The sequence below is a fragment of the Melanerpes formicivorus genome, unplaced genomic scaffold (assembly GCF_026170545.1).
Source record: "Melanerpes formicivorus ecotype bairdi unplaced genomic scaffold, bMelFor1.0.p_v2 SCAF_32, whole genome shotgun sequence".
NCBI lineage: Eukaryota > Metazoa > Chordata > Aves > Piciformes > Picidae > Melanerpes > Melanerpes formicivorus.
The window spans coordinates 6,416,440-6,435,983 of record NW_027142384.1 but is presented as its reverse complement, the minus strand read 5'-3'; the positions used below and the strand labels follow the sequence as shown (position 1 = coordinate 6,435,983).

General features: G+C 42.6%; 1 protein-coding gene across 5 annotated transcripts in view; it reads right to left on the bottom strand.

The window, feature by feature from the left end:
• Nucleotides 1-13,646: 13,646 nt before the first annotated feature.
• Nucleotides 13,647-19,544, bottom strand: part of CYRIB (CYFIP related Rac1 interactor B) — an 89,117-nt gene continuing 83,219 nt past the window's right edge. For all 5 annotated transcript variants that reach the window (XM_068155539.1, XM_068155541.1, XM_068155537.1 and 2 more), the window contains 3 exons: nt 18,608-18,734; nt 17,514-17,584; nt 13,647-14,608 (listed from right to left, as the gene is read on the bottom strand). In XM_068155539.1, the coding sequence (XP_068011640.1) occupies nt 14,545-14,608; nt 17,514-17,584; nt 18,608-18,734 (262 nt within the window). In that variant the 3' untranslated portion in view covers nt 13,647-14,544. The remainder of the gene's footprint in view (nt 14,609-17,513; nt 17,585-18,607; nt 18,735-19,544) is intronic.

Genomic DNA, 19,544 nt, shown 5'->3' with positions numbered 1-19,544 from the left:
TGAGGTTTCATTTCACAGTTACATATAACCAGCTCCTCTTCAGAGTCTGAATCCTCAGCCAGCAGATGCTTATTTAACTCACGGCAAGATCTTGGCAGGCAGTGTGACATTTTCAGAAGATAACTGCAGTTCATAGCACAGATACACTTAATCATTCCAGCCAGGACAGAATGACCCAGTATCATCTTCTGATCTGATTCATTAAATGATGGCATCAAATAGGATAAAGTAACCGGCTGCTACAGCGTTGATGATATGATGTTCCTGCAGTGCACAAATGTGGTTTTGGGGAGAGGTAGAAGGAAAGCTAATGAAGCTGCAGGGGGTCACATATTCCTCAAGGACCCCATCCTGTCAAGTAGCATCTCAAGAAACAACACTTGGAACACATTTTTTCCCACAAGGCAAAGTTTGGACTTGGAAACTTGCGTGATCACTGTAAGGGAGAGTCTGGAGACAAAAATTTTAAAGTAAATGGAGAGATGCAGTCGCTATTTCCAGTCACTCCTTCCTTTTCATTTTCCTTACCTACTGTCCTCTCTCTACACAGAGGTCATCACTTCCATTGGGCTCAGTACACCATTGCCCCACTGACAGTTAATAAACAGTGTTTTCTCCTTACTGTAGTCCCTCCATGCTCACCTTCAGGCCTGCTCCTTTGAAGAAGTCACCTCATCAAGTGTCCAGGGAAAGGCAACAAGGCTGGTGAGAGGCATCAAGCACAAGCCCTATGAGAAGAGGCTGAGTGAGCTGGGATTTTTTAGCCTGGAGAAGAGGAGGCTCAGGGGAGACCTTATTGCTGTCTACAACTACCTGAAGGATGGTTGTAGTCAGGAGGGGGTCGGTCTCTTCTCCCAGGCAACCAGCACCAGAACAAGAGGACACAGTCTCAAGCTGCACCAGGGGAAGTTTAGGCTCAAGGTGAGGAGAAAGTTCTTCACAGAGAGAGTTGTTAGCCATTGGAATGTACTGCCCAGGGAGGTGGTGGAGTCCCCGTCCCTGGAGGTGTTCAAGTGGGGACTGGACGTGGCACTTGGTGCCATAGTCTAGTAGTCATGAGGTCTGTGGTGACAGGTTGGACTTGATGATCTCTGAGGTGTTTTCCAACCTTGTTGATTCCATGATTCTATGAATTCTTCTCACAGGCTTTGAGATCCTGCTCTCACGTGATGCATAGGTCTAATCCCCAAATATCCACAAAACCAGTAGATTCCAGCCTGTAAAATATTGACTAGCCAGGGATGGGCTGCAAGGAACTGGAAATGGGTCTGTGAAATGCTTCAATGGAAACCAAAACAGAGCAAAACAAGAAAACAAAAAAGGGCTTTTTACTTATCAACAAGAATTTGGCAACATATATGTGAGACAAAGCTCAGGATTAACTTACTGTCATCATTGTTTCTCATTTAAGAAGTTGTAATTGAAGCTTTGTACAGCAATACAGATTATTTCACTGGTGCAAAATAAGCCTATTTGTATGTTTTTCTCAAAAACCTCCATGGTCCAATCTCCTAACCTCACCACTGACTTCAGGCTGCCCAGTCCCTGCTGCTTCCAAAGTAAGAAAAATAAAATGGAAAATATCAGGGTATATTTGCACCAGAGTTTTGTAACCTCCTTGGTCTTGCAGATGCCTTACCACTAAAGTGGCTGAGCCCCAAATATATACTCTGCCCCTGTGCTGGATCAAGTGTGGCCTTTCAGAAAAAGGAGGCAGTAAACCTCAAGACTGATCTGACACAACTTATCTAAGACTTAAACATGAGAACTTACGTTCTAGTCATAGGGAGAGAGAGACATCTGCAGAAAGATGGTCATCTTGTGTATCTAATGATGCTAGGAAAGGATGCATCAAGCTGGGTGCACATCTGTCTCTTTTCACTCTCTGTCAAGAGAGTTAGATGAGGCTCCTGCTTCAGCATCATTGAAGGCAGGTCTGACTGGCCCAATACTAAAAGCCCTGTGAGTAATTAAGGTGCTTGGAGAAGCTCCTTACCCTTGAGACCCTTTTATCTTCATCTCTTTAAAACCTAATTCCTCCCAGTATATACTTCAGGGTGCTAATGCATGGATCCTTTACTGTCCAAGAGCATGAGGAACTCAAGCTTGGCCAGGCTGCCTCACCCCATCGCACCAATCCACTGCCCACCAATGCCAGGGAAAAAAAGTCCCACGAATTTCAACAGCTGTTGCATCAGCCCTTCGGTCTGCAATAGCCACAAGGAGTAGGAATGCACGTCACTTTGCAGAGCCTTCCCTCACATGTGCCTAAAAAAATATAATTACCTTTTTTTAAAAACCCCAAACTTTCAAAAAATTAATAAAATTATCATTCTTGCCAAGAAAGGAAAAACAGAAGGGGGAAAATGGTATTCGTCCTAATCAAACCAACACCCTAAAACCAGGAATGACCTTTCTGTGTTCTTGTTGCTGAATCTTCAGTTTTGTCTTGTGGAAAACCATGTGACAAAGTCCCTGCACAAGATGCCAGGCATTTCCAGGCAAACTGTACAGACTGCAGTATCATTAATTTAATCTTCCACTACTTGATACTTCTCCTGACTGAAAAATCAATGCTAATAAGGAGCTCTGGGAAAAGACTGTGTTGATGCCTTATCTTGTATGGACTAATTTTAACCTGCTATCAAATGACTAAGTGGCTTTAAAGAACCCATAAACCCAACAAAGAGATTTTTAAATGTGTCTTTCCCAAACGGTGCTCTCTGATGATGAAGACATCTAAATGCATGAGGATGGGTTTATGTGCTACCTCAGCCTCTCTGTCAGGAACGCTGGGGACAGAGGCCAAAGTCTTGCACTTCAGCTGCATCAGCCTCTATGCTTGCGTGCAGGAAAGCACCAGACAATGAATCTGAGAAAGAGCAATTTCAAGTAGTCAGAGACACTAATAGGATCTGAATCAGCTGTAGCTGAAGGGAAAGAGTGTGGTGCTATTTGCTCATTCAGATAAATTGCCTTCTAGAGCAATAACCAGAGCCTAAAGAACATGTATGATCTTAAGCAATGGGTAAGATGGGATAAATTCAACTCCCTGAATAGCCTCTTGAGCATCCCCATCAGCACTGACCTGAGGTATCTGCCTTTACCTTCAAGGTCTTTGAAGCAGCAGCCCAGGAAGTCCTAAGGAGATCATTCCTCACCTCTGGGAGCCATGAAACTTAACTATTTTGAGTCACAGCTTTCTCCCATATTTTGGCAAACTTCCCATTACAATTTGCTACATAGCCACATTGCCCTACTTTAAATGATGCCATAATGCCTAACAACAGCAAGGTGAATTGGGATATTATCTCTTCTGAAAAACTTCAATTTATGACCTAGTCATTTCTTCCAGTTCCAGTCCATTCCATGCTGGAGCCCTGTGTGCAACCACTAATCATGTTCTTCTGGCCCCAAGAGCAGGAGCTCTCCAATTTCTATCTACAGCTCTGAGCATTATAAGGGTTTGAAAAGGTCCCAAGGTACCTTGATTTGTACTTAAATACACCAATATTTTTGCCAGACTTTTAGAAAGATGCTTTACTTTCTGAAGTTACACCTCTCTGCTTTCTGAAGTTCCACCTATCAACACTGAGAAGTGCCCAGGAATTTTTCTAGCAAGTGCAAGGTCTCATTCATAGCGAATGGATTATTTTTCTGAATATTCACTAAACCTTCAAAGTCAGGTTAAATTTGTTTTCCCTTCTGTTCAGCAGGTTTGACCATGGAAGGAGATACAGGAAAAGATAGATTCAAGATTAAATATTCACTCAGTCTGAGAAGAAGCTGTCTCCCTCTTGCAAGAGAGCCCCTCAACTGCTGGTTTCACAAATCCCTCCTGAACACAATGATATATTTATAATGATGCCTGCTATTAATACAAATGAGAAGGCTGGGGGGGAAGGGGATCACCAGACTGTGGAATACAGCAGAGTATTTATCCCAGCTAAACATGACTGCCTTATCACTGTGATAGGACTGAGAAGGAAACCAAACTCCATCACATCAAACCAGTTTTTAACACTGAGATCCACTGAGATAAGATCACAGAAGATAGTTTATCTATTGGATCTCATCCATCACTAACTCCAAACAGGGAGTTTGTGATGAGGTTATCACACCCCTCCCTCCCTTTGGCACCCCAGAACTTTGATTCATGTCTTGCTTTCATCCAAGTAACAGCATGCTTGGCAGAGAGACCAGTCCAGCAAGGCTAATCCCAGAGGGACCAAGGTGTCTCAGAAAAGCTCACTGCTCTAAAGAGCTGCAAAATACTTTTTTTCTCTTGCTGTGAACCCAATCACTTCCTACCTTCACCTTTTTAATGAGGTTGCTGTCAGATATCTGTTATGCAGTGCCATACCCTGTGGCTCACAGGAAAACCAGATATGATCGTGGGCCTTTTTGGTACCACTATCAGCACAAGCATGACATTTGCTATTGAGTTACCAGAAAAGCAAGTTTTCTATGCATGCAGGCAGATAAATCCCACATTCCTAGGCACACTAGGCATGTACAGCACAGTGTGCATCTCCTCAGAGATGACCTTCATGTCTGACCCTTCATCTCTATGCCAAACACAGCTAAGACACCCACAGGGCCACAGCTGCCTCTGTGTTGGCATGACTTACCTGTCTCACACTAAAGTTCTCCAGTGCATTGTGCTTAGGTTCTCTGGAGTCCCACGTCCCCAGACATTTCTGTGCCTGGGTGATCTGCTTATCTGCTCCCTGAGGGGAAATACTTGCAGCTCTGTCCTTGAGATTCTCCCTCAGTGCATAAAAAATGATGAGGAGGAGGCTGATCCACCTCAGTGAACCCCTGCACCCGAGATGGCTCTAAGCCAGCAGAGCATCATAGCTCCTATCAGAAGTGGCCATGTCTGCACAGCATGCTTTGAGATTGCCATCAACATAGTTATCAGGACAAAAAATTATTCCAAAATGTGGTGTCAAAGCCTTTGGTTATATTTTTTTTGCTTCTGCTACAGTAAGTTCCATGAAATAGAAACTTTGTTTCCAGTAATTTCCCCAAACTCTTAATGTTCTTTATTTGGTCATTCTGCAGATCGCTGCTCTCATCCATCCTTTAATCATCATGCAGCAGGAAAACTGGATGAAGCTGAATGATAACAAAACCTTAGCAAGACTCCTACCATGAGTCCCCAGGCAACCAGCACCAGAACAAGAGGACACAGTATCAAGCTGCTCCAGGGGAAGTTTAGGCTCGAGGCGAGGAGAAAGTTCTTCACAGAGAGAGTTGTCAGTCATTGGAATGGGCTGCCCAGGGAGGTTGTGGAGTCACTGTCCCCGGAGCTGTTCAAGAGGGGATTGGACATGGCTCTTGAAGCCATGATTCAGTAGTCATGAGGTCTGTGGTGACAGGTTGGACTTGATGATCTTTGAGGTCTTTTCCAACCTTACTGATTCTATGATTCTATGATTCTATTCTATGATTCTATGAATAGACAGCTTTATGAGTAATGAGCAAGACCAGGGTTACAGCAGTGAATATTTTGTCCAGCAAACATCACCACCACCACAATATATCACTATCTCCAAAGCAGTGGAGAGCCCTTTCTCCTAGCCTGAATCCAAAGCCCATGCTTGAAACCTGAGGTTCAGTGAGCACTGATGCTGTTTGCCCCTCTGACAAATGGGCGTTTCTGGCAACAGGCTGTTAGAAGAGGTGACAGGACTGCTGAGTGGTTCAATTGCTCCTGAAGAGCAGGAAGCTTCTGCCACTGGATGCAATTCAAGTAAGCATCCCTATACATTTATGCAATGCAAGTTTGCTTTCCTTATTTACAGCCCCCTCTGTGCTTGCACAAAGATCAGCTTTTAAAGGGTGCCCCAAATCTCACCAGTTACTTGGTCACATGGATGTCATTGATGCTCCCATGGATGCTTGTTTAATCAAAGCCTCAGGCTGTACCTGAAGCAGCACTCAATGTGCCTGCTACCCACAGCCACTTTTCCAGCACATCCCCCCAAACCAGCCCTTGCTCAGCTCACACAGCCCTCCTCTATCACAGTGCCTTTCTGAGGAGGAAGCAGCACAGACTGACCAAATTCCAATCCCCTTACACAGCCCCTCAGAGCTACTCCTGCCGCAGCTCGGCACAGCCCTCAGCTGCTTGCTCAGACCCAAAAATTTGGGGAGGATTCAGAGAGCCAAACTCTTCCCTGACATGAGAAGTTGAGTGTGGGAATTTTCCTAACCTTAGGCAAATCAAACCTCTGCACTGAATGCAGTCTCAAGTTGTGCCTGCTGTTATTGAAATTATTTAATAATTTAAAAAAAAAAAAAAGAGACAGAAGAAGAGACAAAACAACCAACAACCCAGCTCTGAGAAAGAATGGAGCCAAAGTCCCAGCCAGGGTGGGGGAAAATGGAGCCTGAAGAAATCACTGCAGTGCACAATATCAGCTCCTCCTTTACCTGCAACAGCAGTTTTATTGTAACCTTAGAGCCTTTACAGTAGTGATGCAGTAGGCCATTTAAAAGATATATAATGTACACACAAAGACACCGAGAGCGCTCCTCTTGGCAATAGCTGCAAATGCTGTTCTAGGTTCAGACCACATAAATTTCCCATGGTCTGATCTCTGACTCCCCCAGACTCCAAAAGAAATCTATCCCTGCTGCAGATGTAGTGGGCTTGGTCTCCCATCAGATCTGTCTTTTAAGGGTTTCCAGATCCAGGCCTCAGATGAGCCATCTTTGCACTGGGGAGCTGCTTGGGGCTGCAGAGAGGAGGGCTCAGACCCAAAGAGTAAACAGAAGTCCAAAGCGTGGGAAGAGTCTGTGAGTTTGCTGAGCACAAAACAGCCACTCAGCTGGATGAAGGCAGCCAACACTGCCCCTGCAAACAGCATCATCCCCAAAGCCTCACTCATGAGACAGTGGTGCTAGAGATGTAGGAGTACAGACACTGAAGATGATGGTGCCTTTGAGGCAACTGATTGAAATCATACTGCTTTGCCCTACCTGCTCTGCTTCCTGAGCAAGAGCTTCTCACCCTGCGAAGGACTAGACAGTGTCTTCCATAATCAATCCGCCACCCTGGAAAAACTAATTAAAACATTTAATTAGCCTTTGATTAACAGTGTATATCAAAACTCTTCAGAGCCTTGCAGATCAGCCGAGGCACAGCTTCAGGGTCTGGGGTCATTCATTTCTTAGACGAGTTCCCTCTTGGAGAGCAGACGCACAATTACGCCACAGTGTCAACTGCTCCTTATTTGCAAAGTCGGAGCATGAAGCAAGTTGTGTTAGTATGTGCTAATATGAGGGGAGAAATAAAGAGAGCAATGGATCACTAAGTCTTTGAAGGGAAAAGTAATACTGTAGTAATTTATAGAAGGAAGAGTTTGTGGGTGGGACGGTCGCTCTCAAAGAACAGTGGCATTCAGCCAGAACTAGGGCTCCTTTGAGAAGAGCATCACTGCCATCTGCAGGACAGCTGGTTTCTCTTTCCTGCGATGCAGCATCTTTCCCCACAGCACTTTCTGATTTATGCAACACAAAAGAAAGTATTTTCTGCAAATCTGGCTAAAGATTTAGTTATATTAGTGACACTTTGAGGATGATAGTTTGGTCCAACACCTCGCAGCTTCTGAATTCTGACACCTTAAACTGCCTCTGAAGGAACACTTCATAATTTCCAGGGCAAACTTCAGTTTAATATGGAAAAGACCTGTTGGTCAGTCTGGCCCAGCTCAGTGCAGCAACACTTCCTAACAGGCACCTCTTGCCCTTTATTCACTTTAGCTTAAATGTCTCCAAGGAGCCACCCTCTTCCATTTCTCTTGCAAAATGTTTGTGTCAGAGATGTGTTAGGAAACTCCTCATGATATCAGCCAACTTTCCTTCCCATGGCATTAAATCATTGGTTTTTTTTAGCCAGAACACAGTCAATCCACTGGCAAACAGAGAGCAGCTCTAGCCTGTGTCCCAAAGTGGCATTTCACTCTCAGGCACTACAAGCACCTTCACAGATGCACAGGACTGAAAGCAAGCATGTCACCTTGAAAACACTAAGGATGCTGAAGATGATAAAAGCAATTGCTTAAAACTAAGAAAAATGTGAAGTCCAGACTTCCACATTACTTAAGTCTTTCAGCAAAGGCAGTCCCATGCTGCTTTGAATTACACCAAAGCCAACCAGAGGTCACACAACTGGTTATGGGGACATTAGCTTTATACTGCAACATCTCCCTCCAGCCTGCAATCAGAAGCATGTCTCATGTGCCTCTTCACATGCTGGGTATGTTTCCAGCAATACAAGATGAACTGGATGTGTGCACACACTCCTTTCCCAAGCCTGGACACCATCCCCTCATTTGGCCAATGTTTGAGCATCACTTTGACACAATGGGCACATGTGAAATCACAGTGTGGGAAGATGGGGAGCCAGCAGCTTGGTTACTTCTTGCCTGCATCCAAGAAAAAGATGGGCTACAGATCAGGCCAGATATTTGCTCTTGCCAGGCCAGATTTGACTTGAGGTTGACTTAGACACTCATGACCACAGAGGCCATCTCTTCTCTGCCTCAATCAGATCATGGCTACCAGCAAAAAACAAAGCCACAAAAGAAACCTAGATGTCACCTGCAACAGGAACTCTCCACACTTCTGCAGATGTGGACATCAACATGTCCTACATGATGAAGTAGGGGAGAACATGCAGAGAGACACTTCTGGAACTTTGAGATCAAAAGAAATTTGCCATCAATAACAAGGAATCCTATGGCAGGAACTAGGAGAGAGCACAGCTCTCCAATGTCCCACTTCATCATCACGGTCACCAGGTGTTTGTAACTCATCATATTTGTAAGACCTCTGACCCTTCTGGACAAGGCTCACACAGACAACGTAGCTCCCCAGGGCAGGAGCCTGCAGAAAGTAGCAAGCTTCTGTAGCTCACAGCAGACTGCTACAAGGTAGAGGACAAATGCATCTGAATTTCTCCAACTCCTGCAGCACAAACTGAGGTGCTTGAAACTATCCTAGGCCCTGTCCTCAATCATTCCTAATCAAAGTAGCACATGGAAGGTAACTGACAGCACCAATACATTTCCATGTATATATAAATGCTTTTCAAAGAAAAATGAAGGGTCTTGCATGAAGCTGTATTTGTGAAACAGATGTGACTGAGCAGGGCAGACAAGAAAAGGCTGCAAGTAACTGTGGCCCTAGGAGCTCCAAGACCATTTGTGCACAAGTGCAAACTCAGTAAGCATGTTCATGACATACCAAGTCCATATAACTTGCTAGCAGCCTAGCATGAACTCAAGCATCTGCTGGTGAAAAAATTACACTTTGAAAGCTTTATTCTACCACTTGCCCAAGTCTTGTATCATCTTCACAGTGGCTAGCTGACTTCACATCTGCCCTGTGTAAGTCCACAAACACTCACTTCACGCTACCACAGCTGTGACAGAAAAGGACCGGAACATTGCTAAGATTCAAGAGAAAGGGTTAGATTATGCCTGGCTAAATTTGCTCACCAGGTGCAGCCCTTCTTGTGTTGTAACTTCAACAGAAGCAGTAAGTCTTTCCAGGCACCTTTATGTTATCATGGTAATAAAATATAAAGATAAGACTGACATAGAAGGATCATTAGCACAGAAGCAGGGGGGAAAGGAAAGCACTGCCCCAGATCCAGGACACTAAGTTGGATGCAAATATCCAAGAAACAACTCATGATAAAATTCGTATGCAAATTGAATTTTATACCAGGACTGCTTTAGCTCTTGCTTCACTGCTGCCAGATGGACAGCTGCTTATATTGATCAGCCAGCAGAAATTACACCAGGCTTGGGAAGAAGAGTGGAAAACACTTTACTGAGGCCGTTGAATATGGGGGAGGAAAAAAAAGGAGAATCACCAAGGATGCCTCCTGCCTTGAGGAGGACTTGCTAGTGCATGTGTCTGCAGGACATCAGTAAACGTTGCTGCAACTTTCACACAGACACTTTTGAAATACCACAACTACCTACAAACTAACAATGACTGCATAAAACTACTCCTTGTTAATTATTTACATTTATTTCACAAGTGTCTTTTCTGGGACACAAAAACCAACACCAGGTTTAGGAAGCCCAAAGACAAGGATGTACATCCTTCTAGTGAAACGACATCCTGAAGAGCCACCACAGCCCCACTGGAGAAGACATGATAGTATTGGCTTTGCAAGCTAGGAGAGAGCAGCCAGAGAACAGTGCATCCAGCATGAGACGTTTGCCAGGGAATGCTTCAAGTCCATTTTCAACAAGCTATTTCAGGATTTCCCTCTCCAGATACACTCCAGCCATAATACAACTCCCAGGAAATAGGCAGCATTCCTGGCAAAGCAAAATCCTGATGTGGTTTATAAGCAAAAATATAGGAAAAGATACTAGAGGAAACATTTCTGTATTTGTGTGCGTTTTATGTGAAGTTTTAGGAACCATATCAGGATCATATAAGCAGCAGTAGTGTCTACACTCAGAGAAAGCACCACAAGGACACAGCCTTCCAGCCACAACAGCTACAGGGTGCTTACACCAGCTCCCAGCAGAGGGAGGACACCAAATTTGAACTGAGCATTTATGTAAACCATCGAATGTTACCCAGCCCACTGGCACCTCAAGGCTCTAGGCTATCATGAGTGTTGGGGTAAAACTGCTCACTTTGGATGGCACCAAAGTTATATAAATTTTAGTGGAAAATATTTAGTGCTAAGCTTGCCAGCTGCTCTTTCGTCCAATACCACAGACAGAAGAATCAGAGTGAGGGAGATGAGTGGTTTTGCAAAGGAACAAGCACCAAAGCTTAAGCAGTTGAACACACAGGCAGTTCCTATTGAAAAACACAAACAGCTGATGCCTCATGCACTGGAAGGCTTGTTTTCTTCTCTTGGAAAGCTCGTGAGTAGGGAAGCTTTTGAGAGTTGTGGGCCAGCCAACTCGAAGGCATGCCAGCTCTAATCTCCTTTCCCAGCTGTGTACACAAGAGAAACTGCAGGACATAAATGCCAGAGCAAAAAAAGGAAAACTCCAATTATTCTCAGACCACAAGAACAACGATGTTTAAAAGCAAAGATAGTGGCAGGGCAGCAGAAAGGAAGATCTGTCCAAAACAGTCAACTGAAAAAATTCTGTGTTGTTTCAGTCAGTAGCCACTGAAGCAGACAAAGAAATCTGCTCTGTGGCTAGTTCTGTAATAGCATGCAAGCTGGATTCGCTGTTTCAAATTGGGTTGAGATGAAATTGGTTTTCTAATAGGGGCACTGAACTCACAAGGACAGCTAACCTTTTCAGATGCATGCAGAGTAGTTGGTTTTGCAGAGTTTGTAACACTCACAGTTTCGGGAAAGATGGGTTTGGTTTCTTTTTTTTTACGGAAAAACCCACAGAAGCACCACAAATCAAGTTTTGTCATTTCTCAGCTGGATTCAGCTGTGCTGCTGCCAAAAGGACTAGAGGGCAGTATCATCTCAAAGCAAAAATTTATTATTCCTGTAGCCACCATAGGACATGATTTGCTTTTCCTGTAGCATGGACCTCCGCCGAGCAGAAAAGAAAGTGTATTGTCCTACCTAAGGGTTATACAGCTACCAGTCACATACATTTGTACCTCCTTTGAGCTCTTCCTCAAGCAGCATGATTTCAGATTTTGCAGACCTCTTTCCAAAGATGAACACCCCCCCCCCCCCCCAAAAAAAAAAAAAACAAACAAAAGGGACAAAAAAGGAGAAACTTTCCTGATGGTCCAGGAGTGTCCACAAAAAATTCAGCACAGTCCCACTGCTATGTTACATTTGGAGCTAGTAAAGTTTCAAAATACTGTTTCTCAAATGAAGCTGAGGGTATACTCACTTGCCTGCAGGTTTCAAGTCTCCTCCCCTGACTCATTTTAGGCATAATCACAACAGCACCACACACAAGAACTACACCAAATGTTTGCCCAGATGCAAAATGTGCCATTGGCCAGAGATGCTCTGTATTGGTTTAAGCTGACTGGCCCCACTAGGAGGACAGAGGAATGGGGCCACTCTACCACCCCAGTGGCATAAAGCAAGCTGGATCATACATTTTACACCATGCTCATGTCATGCTCACTGTATGACAGGAAAGGGGTTGCTCAGGGTTCATGGGACTTGTAGTATATTCTATAGTTTACAAAGTTTCCTGTCCACGGCTTTTGGCATTTCTTCCCGTTTCCAGGCTGGGGTTCATCCCTTTCTCTCTGGATTCAGTCTGTGCACGGTGGTAGTTTTTCACTGCTGCGTACCTTTCCTCCTGTTTTGTTTCTGCTTTTCCCTTTGTTTTCCTTCTTCTGACATCCCTGCAATAGAGTAGTAAAAGTTGTCCTTATCTCAACTGACATGTTGGGTTTTCCTGGCTCCTTTCCTCCATGCCCACAAAGAGAGGAGTTGGGGGGAAAAGAAGAAAACCCTTCTGTCGTTACCAGACTGCCGGGACACAGCTGCTAGCCGAGTAAAAACCAGGACATGTTCTTTCTAGTAATTCTCATTTCTTGTTTTCTCCTTCAATTCATCCTCTCCCAAATAAAGCTTGAGGTTTTTAAACCAACCTATCAAAGTTTAACACATCTTAAGAAATCTCAGTCCAACAGGAAACATTTAGTAAGCCAAGATTATTCAGATTTTATACACATTTCAAAACATTTATCTCCAGAGGAGTATATAACGGTACAGAGAGAGGAGGAAGTTAATCTCCCCACCACTGGTATGGAAAGAGCTGAACTGGCAGGCCAAACTGGAATGCTTTGGTTAGGCCACACCTTGAGTCCTGTGTCCAGTTCTGGGCCCCTCAGTTTAAGAAGGACATCGAAACATTTGAACGTGTCCAGAGAAGGGCAACAAAGCTGGTGAGAGGCCTTGAACACAAGCCCTTTGAGGAGAGGCTGAGGGAGCTGGGATTGTTTAGCCTGGAGAAGAGGCGGCTCAGGGGTGACCTCATTGCCCTCTACAACTACCTGAAAGGTGGTTGTAGCCAGGAAGGGGTTGGCCTCTTCTCCCAGGCAACCAGCACCAGAACAAGGGGACACAGTCTCAAGCTGCGCCAGGGGAGGTTTAGACTCGAGGTGAGGAGGAAATTCTTCACCGAGCGAGTCATTAGCCATTGGAACGGGTTGCCCAGGGAGGTGGTGGAGTCACCATCCCTGGAGGTGTTCAAGAGGAGATTGGACGTGGCACGTGGTGCCATGGTCTAGTCATGGGGGTCTGTGTTGATAGGTTGGACTCGATGATCCTTGAGGTCCTTTCCAACCTAAGTTATACTGTGATACTGTGATACTGTCATTTCTGATGGCTGTACCTCATGAGATGTTAACACAAGAAGCTCAAGGTTCCTCAGCAATGTCCACCAGAATCTATATGGATTGGATAAAGCTCTTCCTCCCAAACTCTGTTGAAGTAGTATTTCTGGAGAGAGGTTAAGCAGTACAGAGCAGAGAGCAAGAGCCCTGAAACACTCAGGCTTAAATCTGTGGATTAGACTGGTGAGTACTGGTAATGAAACAGCAGAGCTTTCACTATATAAAATTTATAAATTTATTATTTTTTTCTTTTTTTTTGTAAAAATCCAAAGAGCATGAAGACATCTCACTCAAAATACCGGTAAATCAAACCACACTTAGAAAAATGAAAGCTGATTTTATTATCTTATCCACAGCCAATCATTTGACATGAACATGCATACGTAATTTTGCTACGCACACACCACAGTTCAACGTTAGTCATTAAAGGTTAAAACGTACAACAGACATCCTTACAAAAATGAGTCAAAATGCAAACGCAGCTTTTAAACAAAACAGTTTTTTACTCATTAAAAAAAAAGAAACCAAAACAAAACCAAAACAGAAACCTTTTGTGTTGGGTACCATTTTGTACAAACACCGTTAATTTAAACAAATCTGCTTTTAGTTTCCTCGTGGTTGCACATGAAAATAAGCGGCCATAGGAAAAAACAAAATCATGAAGTCGTCAAGGAATTTTTAAATAGCAGAAGTAGGCAGTCTCGCCATGCAGAAGAAGCAATATTAAATATTAGTTTTTTCCCTCCCCCACCCCCCCCAAAAAAAAAAACAAGAGAAAACAAACAAAACAAAACCAAACCCAACCAAAAAAAAACCAACCCACAAGTTTAAAAATATTTAGTTCAAGTCACAAATCTTTCCCCAGTACAGAGAAATCCAAATGCAACGCATAATTAGCTGCCACTTAGGATGGCTATTCTGAAAAGGAGAAACACTTTCCAGAACTGATAATTTTCATTGATTTGGCACAGAAAAGAAGTCTGAGCTTACTTAAGAACAAGAAAGTGGTTTAAAAAAAAAAAAAAAAAAAGAGGAAAATAAAAAGAAGAGGGGGAAAAAAAAAAAGGTAAACAGGAAGAGAGAAAATAAAAAGCAAGAATGGACGAGATAGTAGTTGCAATCACTAAAAAAAAAAATATATATATAAAAAAAAAATCTGTGCATCTCAGTCATTGCAGAATACTGTCTACAGCAGGTGCAGATTCCAGGTAATCGTTATTGCAACATGGATTTAATTTGCTTGGAGGTAGTCTCATCATTCAAATGCTTTGTTGTGTACCTAAAGACAGAAATAAAGAAACCAAGTTGAGAAGAGCGCCAGATATGCTGTTTTACTTTGGCTAAACAAGTATGTTATTTCTTTGTTTATGGCTCAACCCAGGTGCACCAGAGTAAGCCCCTCACCCACTGATCGTTACCAAGTCCACAAATCAGTCACTCTTGATCAGAACACGCTATTACCGATCAGAACTGCCACCCAGCAGCCTCAGTTGGATGTTGATTTTTTTTGTGCTGAACGGCCATATGATAGTAAATTCATGTTATCACTTGTGAAAGGCAGTTTTCAATAAGACTAACTCTGAGGTCTCCATCCATAAGAAACATCTTCAAATAAAACACAGCTTCAGAAACTTATCTTCAAAAATTCCACTGACACAACCCTTCTAAGATCCCTCTATGAGAACTGGATTCAATAGCTTTCTAGTATAATTTTGTTTAGTTCAGTAACTCTGCTGCCAAAACTACATGGTAAACACATGTGTTTATTCCTGCCCCTTCCCTCTTCGAAATTCTCTAGGACATTAGGATATTTTTAAATTACTACCAAAAACTTAGTCATCTCTTCTTTTAAAACTACTGCATATCTTCAATGCTGGCTTCTTTGGATGATTAATGTCCCTGATCTTCATTCCCCAACTGTAATCTAAAAGCAAGCAAAATCTTATCCAGTAATTAAAATTTAACATGTTAAATTAGCACTTTCTTTGTTATCCACAGCTGCAGTGATATTTTAAGAACACACAATGACTTCTTGTTTTGGAAATTAACATACATTTCAGCACTTTCCACAGACAACAGGCCTAAGGGTTTTTAAAATCCTGGAAAGTCATTGCACTTGCTATTGAAAAAGCTGAACATTGGGACAATACTTATAGGAATTTCAATGTATAAACAGCTGACATCTCTCCAAAACCCATGCCATCTTCCACGTGCTTTTAAGGCACACTACATGTCTCTTGAGAAACATGAGAACCTTCAACACTCCTCCAGAATCAAAGACTTAGCTTTGGACTTAAATTTCTCATGAAGTCATCTTGAAGCTGCTTTCATCACCCACGCATGCAGCCGTGAACAACTGCATTTCTTCCTGCCAATTCCAAAAGTGATTTAAGCGAGATTTAAATAACCTACCCAAATAAGCAATCAAATGTACAAGACCAAGACTGTTAAAATATGTATGCATGGAAAGGGTTGGTGCAGTGAAACATCAACGTGACAGCACTGACTGAATTTACACTTCTAACCACAAAACAACACGCACAGTGAAAAACTGAACTATGCTTTCCCTGCACTTTAATAGTGTCAGCCACTATGGGGAAAATGGGGTAGCAGTAAACATGGGGTAGCAGCTACATTCTAATGTAGCATTTTGCTTCTGGAGGTTTCTGTTTTTTCTGATCACCATCTCAGACTGATCATGTACAGGAGGTTCAGGTACCAGTAACAAAATGATTAGGGCATGGAAATACATAGATGAAGTCTCAAAGTCTTTAGCTAATACTCTGAAGGAGTACCTGCAGATTGATACCATGATTTCACTTCTTACCACATCATAACACAAGAAAAAGAGGGCGAATGAAATGAATGCAGTTTCACACAGATAAGAATAGTACAACTGCCCACTCTCAGGCAGGATATACTAGAGGTTCGTTTCAGAGTGAGTGTGTAACAATACCCAGTTACAGTTAACTTACCCAAGTAATGAAACATTTTTTCAAGTAAGAACAAGAAAAAAAAGTCTTGTTCTTGGCATTTCGTGCTACTTCTCTGATGCTAGACACTTACATGAAGCACACATTGCTGACTACAGGTATAGTTTTATGACCCAAATCAGCAGGTTTTGGATTTCTATATGGAATTATTATTCTCTCTTTACCTCTCCAATTAGCCTGGCAACTTCTTGTCTATTCTACAGCAAAAACATTGAGACTCTTGCCTTAAGTACCTCCCTATACTTTGTGAAGAGGGACAATTTCTAGTCAAACCCAAAAGCCCCCATCTGCCTTACATGTCTAAAGCTATCGGGAAAACACACAAAACACACAAAATATTCTTTTATATTCTAAAAATAATAAAATCATTAAGCTATGGTCAAACCACACACAGCTAGGGATGCAAACTAATTCTCTGTTTCTTTGGCAAGCTGGCAGGGGTCAGTATCCATGCTGCAGCCTTTCATTTCAGTCCGTAGATGTGATTGCACTAAACATCTAGTAAGCTTTTAGGATATATGACACTTTGCCACCAGTTTTAGCTTCAGCTACAACATCTGCTCTGTCATGCTCAACTGTATAGACTCATTCTTCAACTGCACAGAGTTCAGTATGCAAAAATTTAGAATGAACAACTGCAAGCTTATAAGATGGCTTTAAAACACAGGGACTTCTTCATCCATCTCTGTCTCTGAAGCGAGACACCTGAAGGGTGGTTGTAGCCAGGAGGGGGTTGGTCTCTTCTCCCAGGCAACCAGCACCAGAACAAGAGGACACAGTCTCAAGCTGCACCAGGGGAAGTTTAGGCTCAAGGTGAGGAGAAAGTTCTTCACAGAGAGAGTTGTTAATCATTGGAATGTGCTGCCCAGGGAGGTGGTGGAGTCGCCATCCCTGGAGGTGTTCAAGAGGGGATACTCTGTGGCACTTGGTGCCATGGTCTAGTAGTCATGAGGTCTGTGGTGACCGGTTGGACTTTATCTTTGAGGTCCTTCCCAACCTTGTTGATTCTATGACTCTATTCTATGATTTTTACACACACTGGAAAAGAAGCCTGCAATAAACACATTCACCTTTTACCTGTAACACCTTCTAACCAGTAACACTGACTTGTTACTTTGCTGCTGAAGGAAAATTCCTGGACAATTTATGAAAATTCACATTAAAATATTTCAAATAAAAAACCAAGAGTACCTGAGAGCATTTAGAAGGCCTTCTACACTGTTAGGAGGCTGGTCTTTAAGAACTTTGATGCACCCTTTCATCTAGAGGTTTAAAAAAACAAACAAACAAACATACATTTTTTTCACAATCATATGAAAGTGGTTCATAAACCACAAGAGTGGTTTATATTCAGCTTGTCAAAGGAAAAGCTAAGAATGTTAAAAACTGCGGCAGTGCAGAGATGATTTCTTGACATTAGAAAGGAATTAAGCTTTCAGTATTACATTTTCCCATGACAGAATGGCTTAGCAACTTAAAAATCTGCCTGTCTTTACACAACGCAACTTTGATGTGAAGCTCTGCTTTAATAAACTTAAATAGGAACTGTAAACAGACAAAAAAAATCTTTATCATAAATCCTTTAAGAATTATTACAGAGTCAATGAATTAATGACAAATTCTGTAGCTCTATCTCTGAGAAAATATTGCATTTAAGTAACCGAGGAGCAGCACACACTAACAGCATATATTCCAGTTTTCCTATCCAACAACAGCAGCAGAAAACTAAAGAATGGTTTGAGGTGAGGGGAAAGTTCTTCACAGAGAGAGTTGTTAGCCATTGGAATGTGCTGCCCAGGGAGGTGGTGGAGTCACCGTCCCTGGAGGTGTTCAAAAAGGGACTGGCCATGGCACTTGGTGCCATGGTTTAGTAGTCATGAGGTGTTGGGTGACAGGTTGGACTTGATGATCTTTGAAGTCTTTTCCAACCTTATTGATTCTATGAATGTAGCTTTTTACCAGCTATTGAGGAACAAGCTAGATGCTGCTGTTATTCCAGTCAATCTGGTTTGGATCTTTTGACACAAGGACTATTTGCAAGTATTTCATGACTCAATCAGAATGCCATCAAAACCGATGGAATTCATGGCACCGCAACGTGTCATTTACATGGCTGAAACCCTACTTTGTATGCTTTACCACCTACCCAGTTACCACCGCAAACAGTTAGGGCTACCCATTTAACGTCAACCCAAAGAGCAATCTGCTCTAGAACATGGAGGACAGAAAAGAAGCCTACACACAATTTAAATACCTAAAGGTTCATTTAGAAACAGCAGACTTACATCAATTTTTGAAGTTTTGGCAAAAGCGCCCACCGGATGCACGTGGTCATAGAGTATGATGACACCCACCATTACCCTCAGACAGAATGATACTGTTTCTTCATTTGTAAACCTGCTTCTATATTCACTGTAATATAAAATTATTATCTATCAGTCCCAAGATAACAGTACATATTAGAAACACCTGAAACAAGATTAGAGAAAAACCCTACTACAAGTCCTCAGAGAGGGGAAAAAAAGAACCAAACCAAACACCACCAAAACCCACCAAGCCTGCAAACTTCTCAGAGTTTTCCTTTTTCCTTTCAACAACCTGCCTACAAGTCAAATGAAAGTTATCTGGAGATTTATGGAGATTTCCAAACCCAGAGTAGTGCCCGGCTGCTACACTATTTCAATTTGGTTGTTATTTTGCTTTGTTTGTGATCAATTTCTTAAATGTCTTGTTTCTGGTGGGCAGTGGTGGTGACTTTGTTTCAGGGGAAAAAGAAAACCCAACCAAACCAACCACAAAAAAATTCCAGCCACTACAACAATGCATATTAACTACTCCTGCCCATCTGCCCCAAAGCCTCTCATACAGATGCACCCCAAACTTATGATTCTAGAAAAATAAAGGGGGTGGGGAGGAGGGAAGAGGGCAAGCTTAACAAATAACACTTAACTACCTTCTTGAATTGGACAGACCACTCCCTACAAGGGTAAAGGATGTAAATGTTTGAGGCTTTTAATGTGGTCCAAACCAAAAAGTACCGTGATCTTTGGACAGAAACTTACTCGAATATGACATACCTCATTGCCTGAGTAATGCTACCAATGGGAAACTACTTAAAATCCAGAAGAAAGAGATAAATCTCCAAAATTTAGTTTGACTTTTTGTTCATGCTCTCAGCATCTTTCAAATTTACAGCAGACAACAGACTTCCTTCACGCCTAA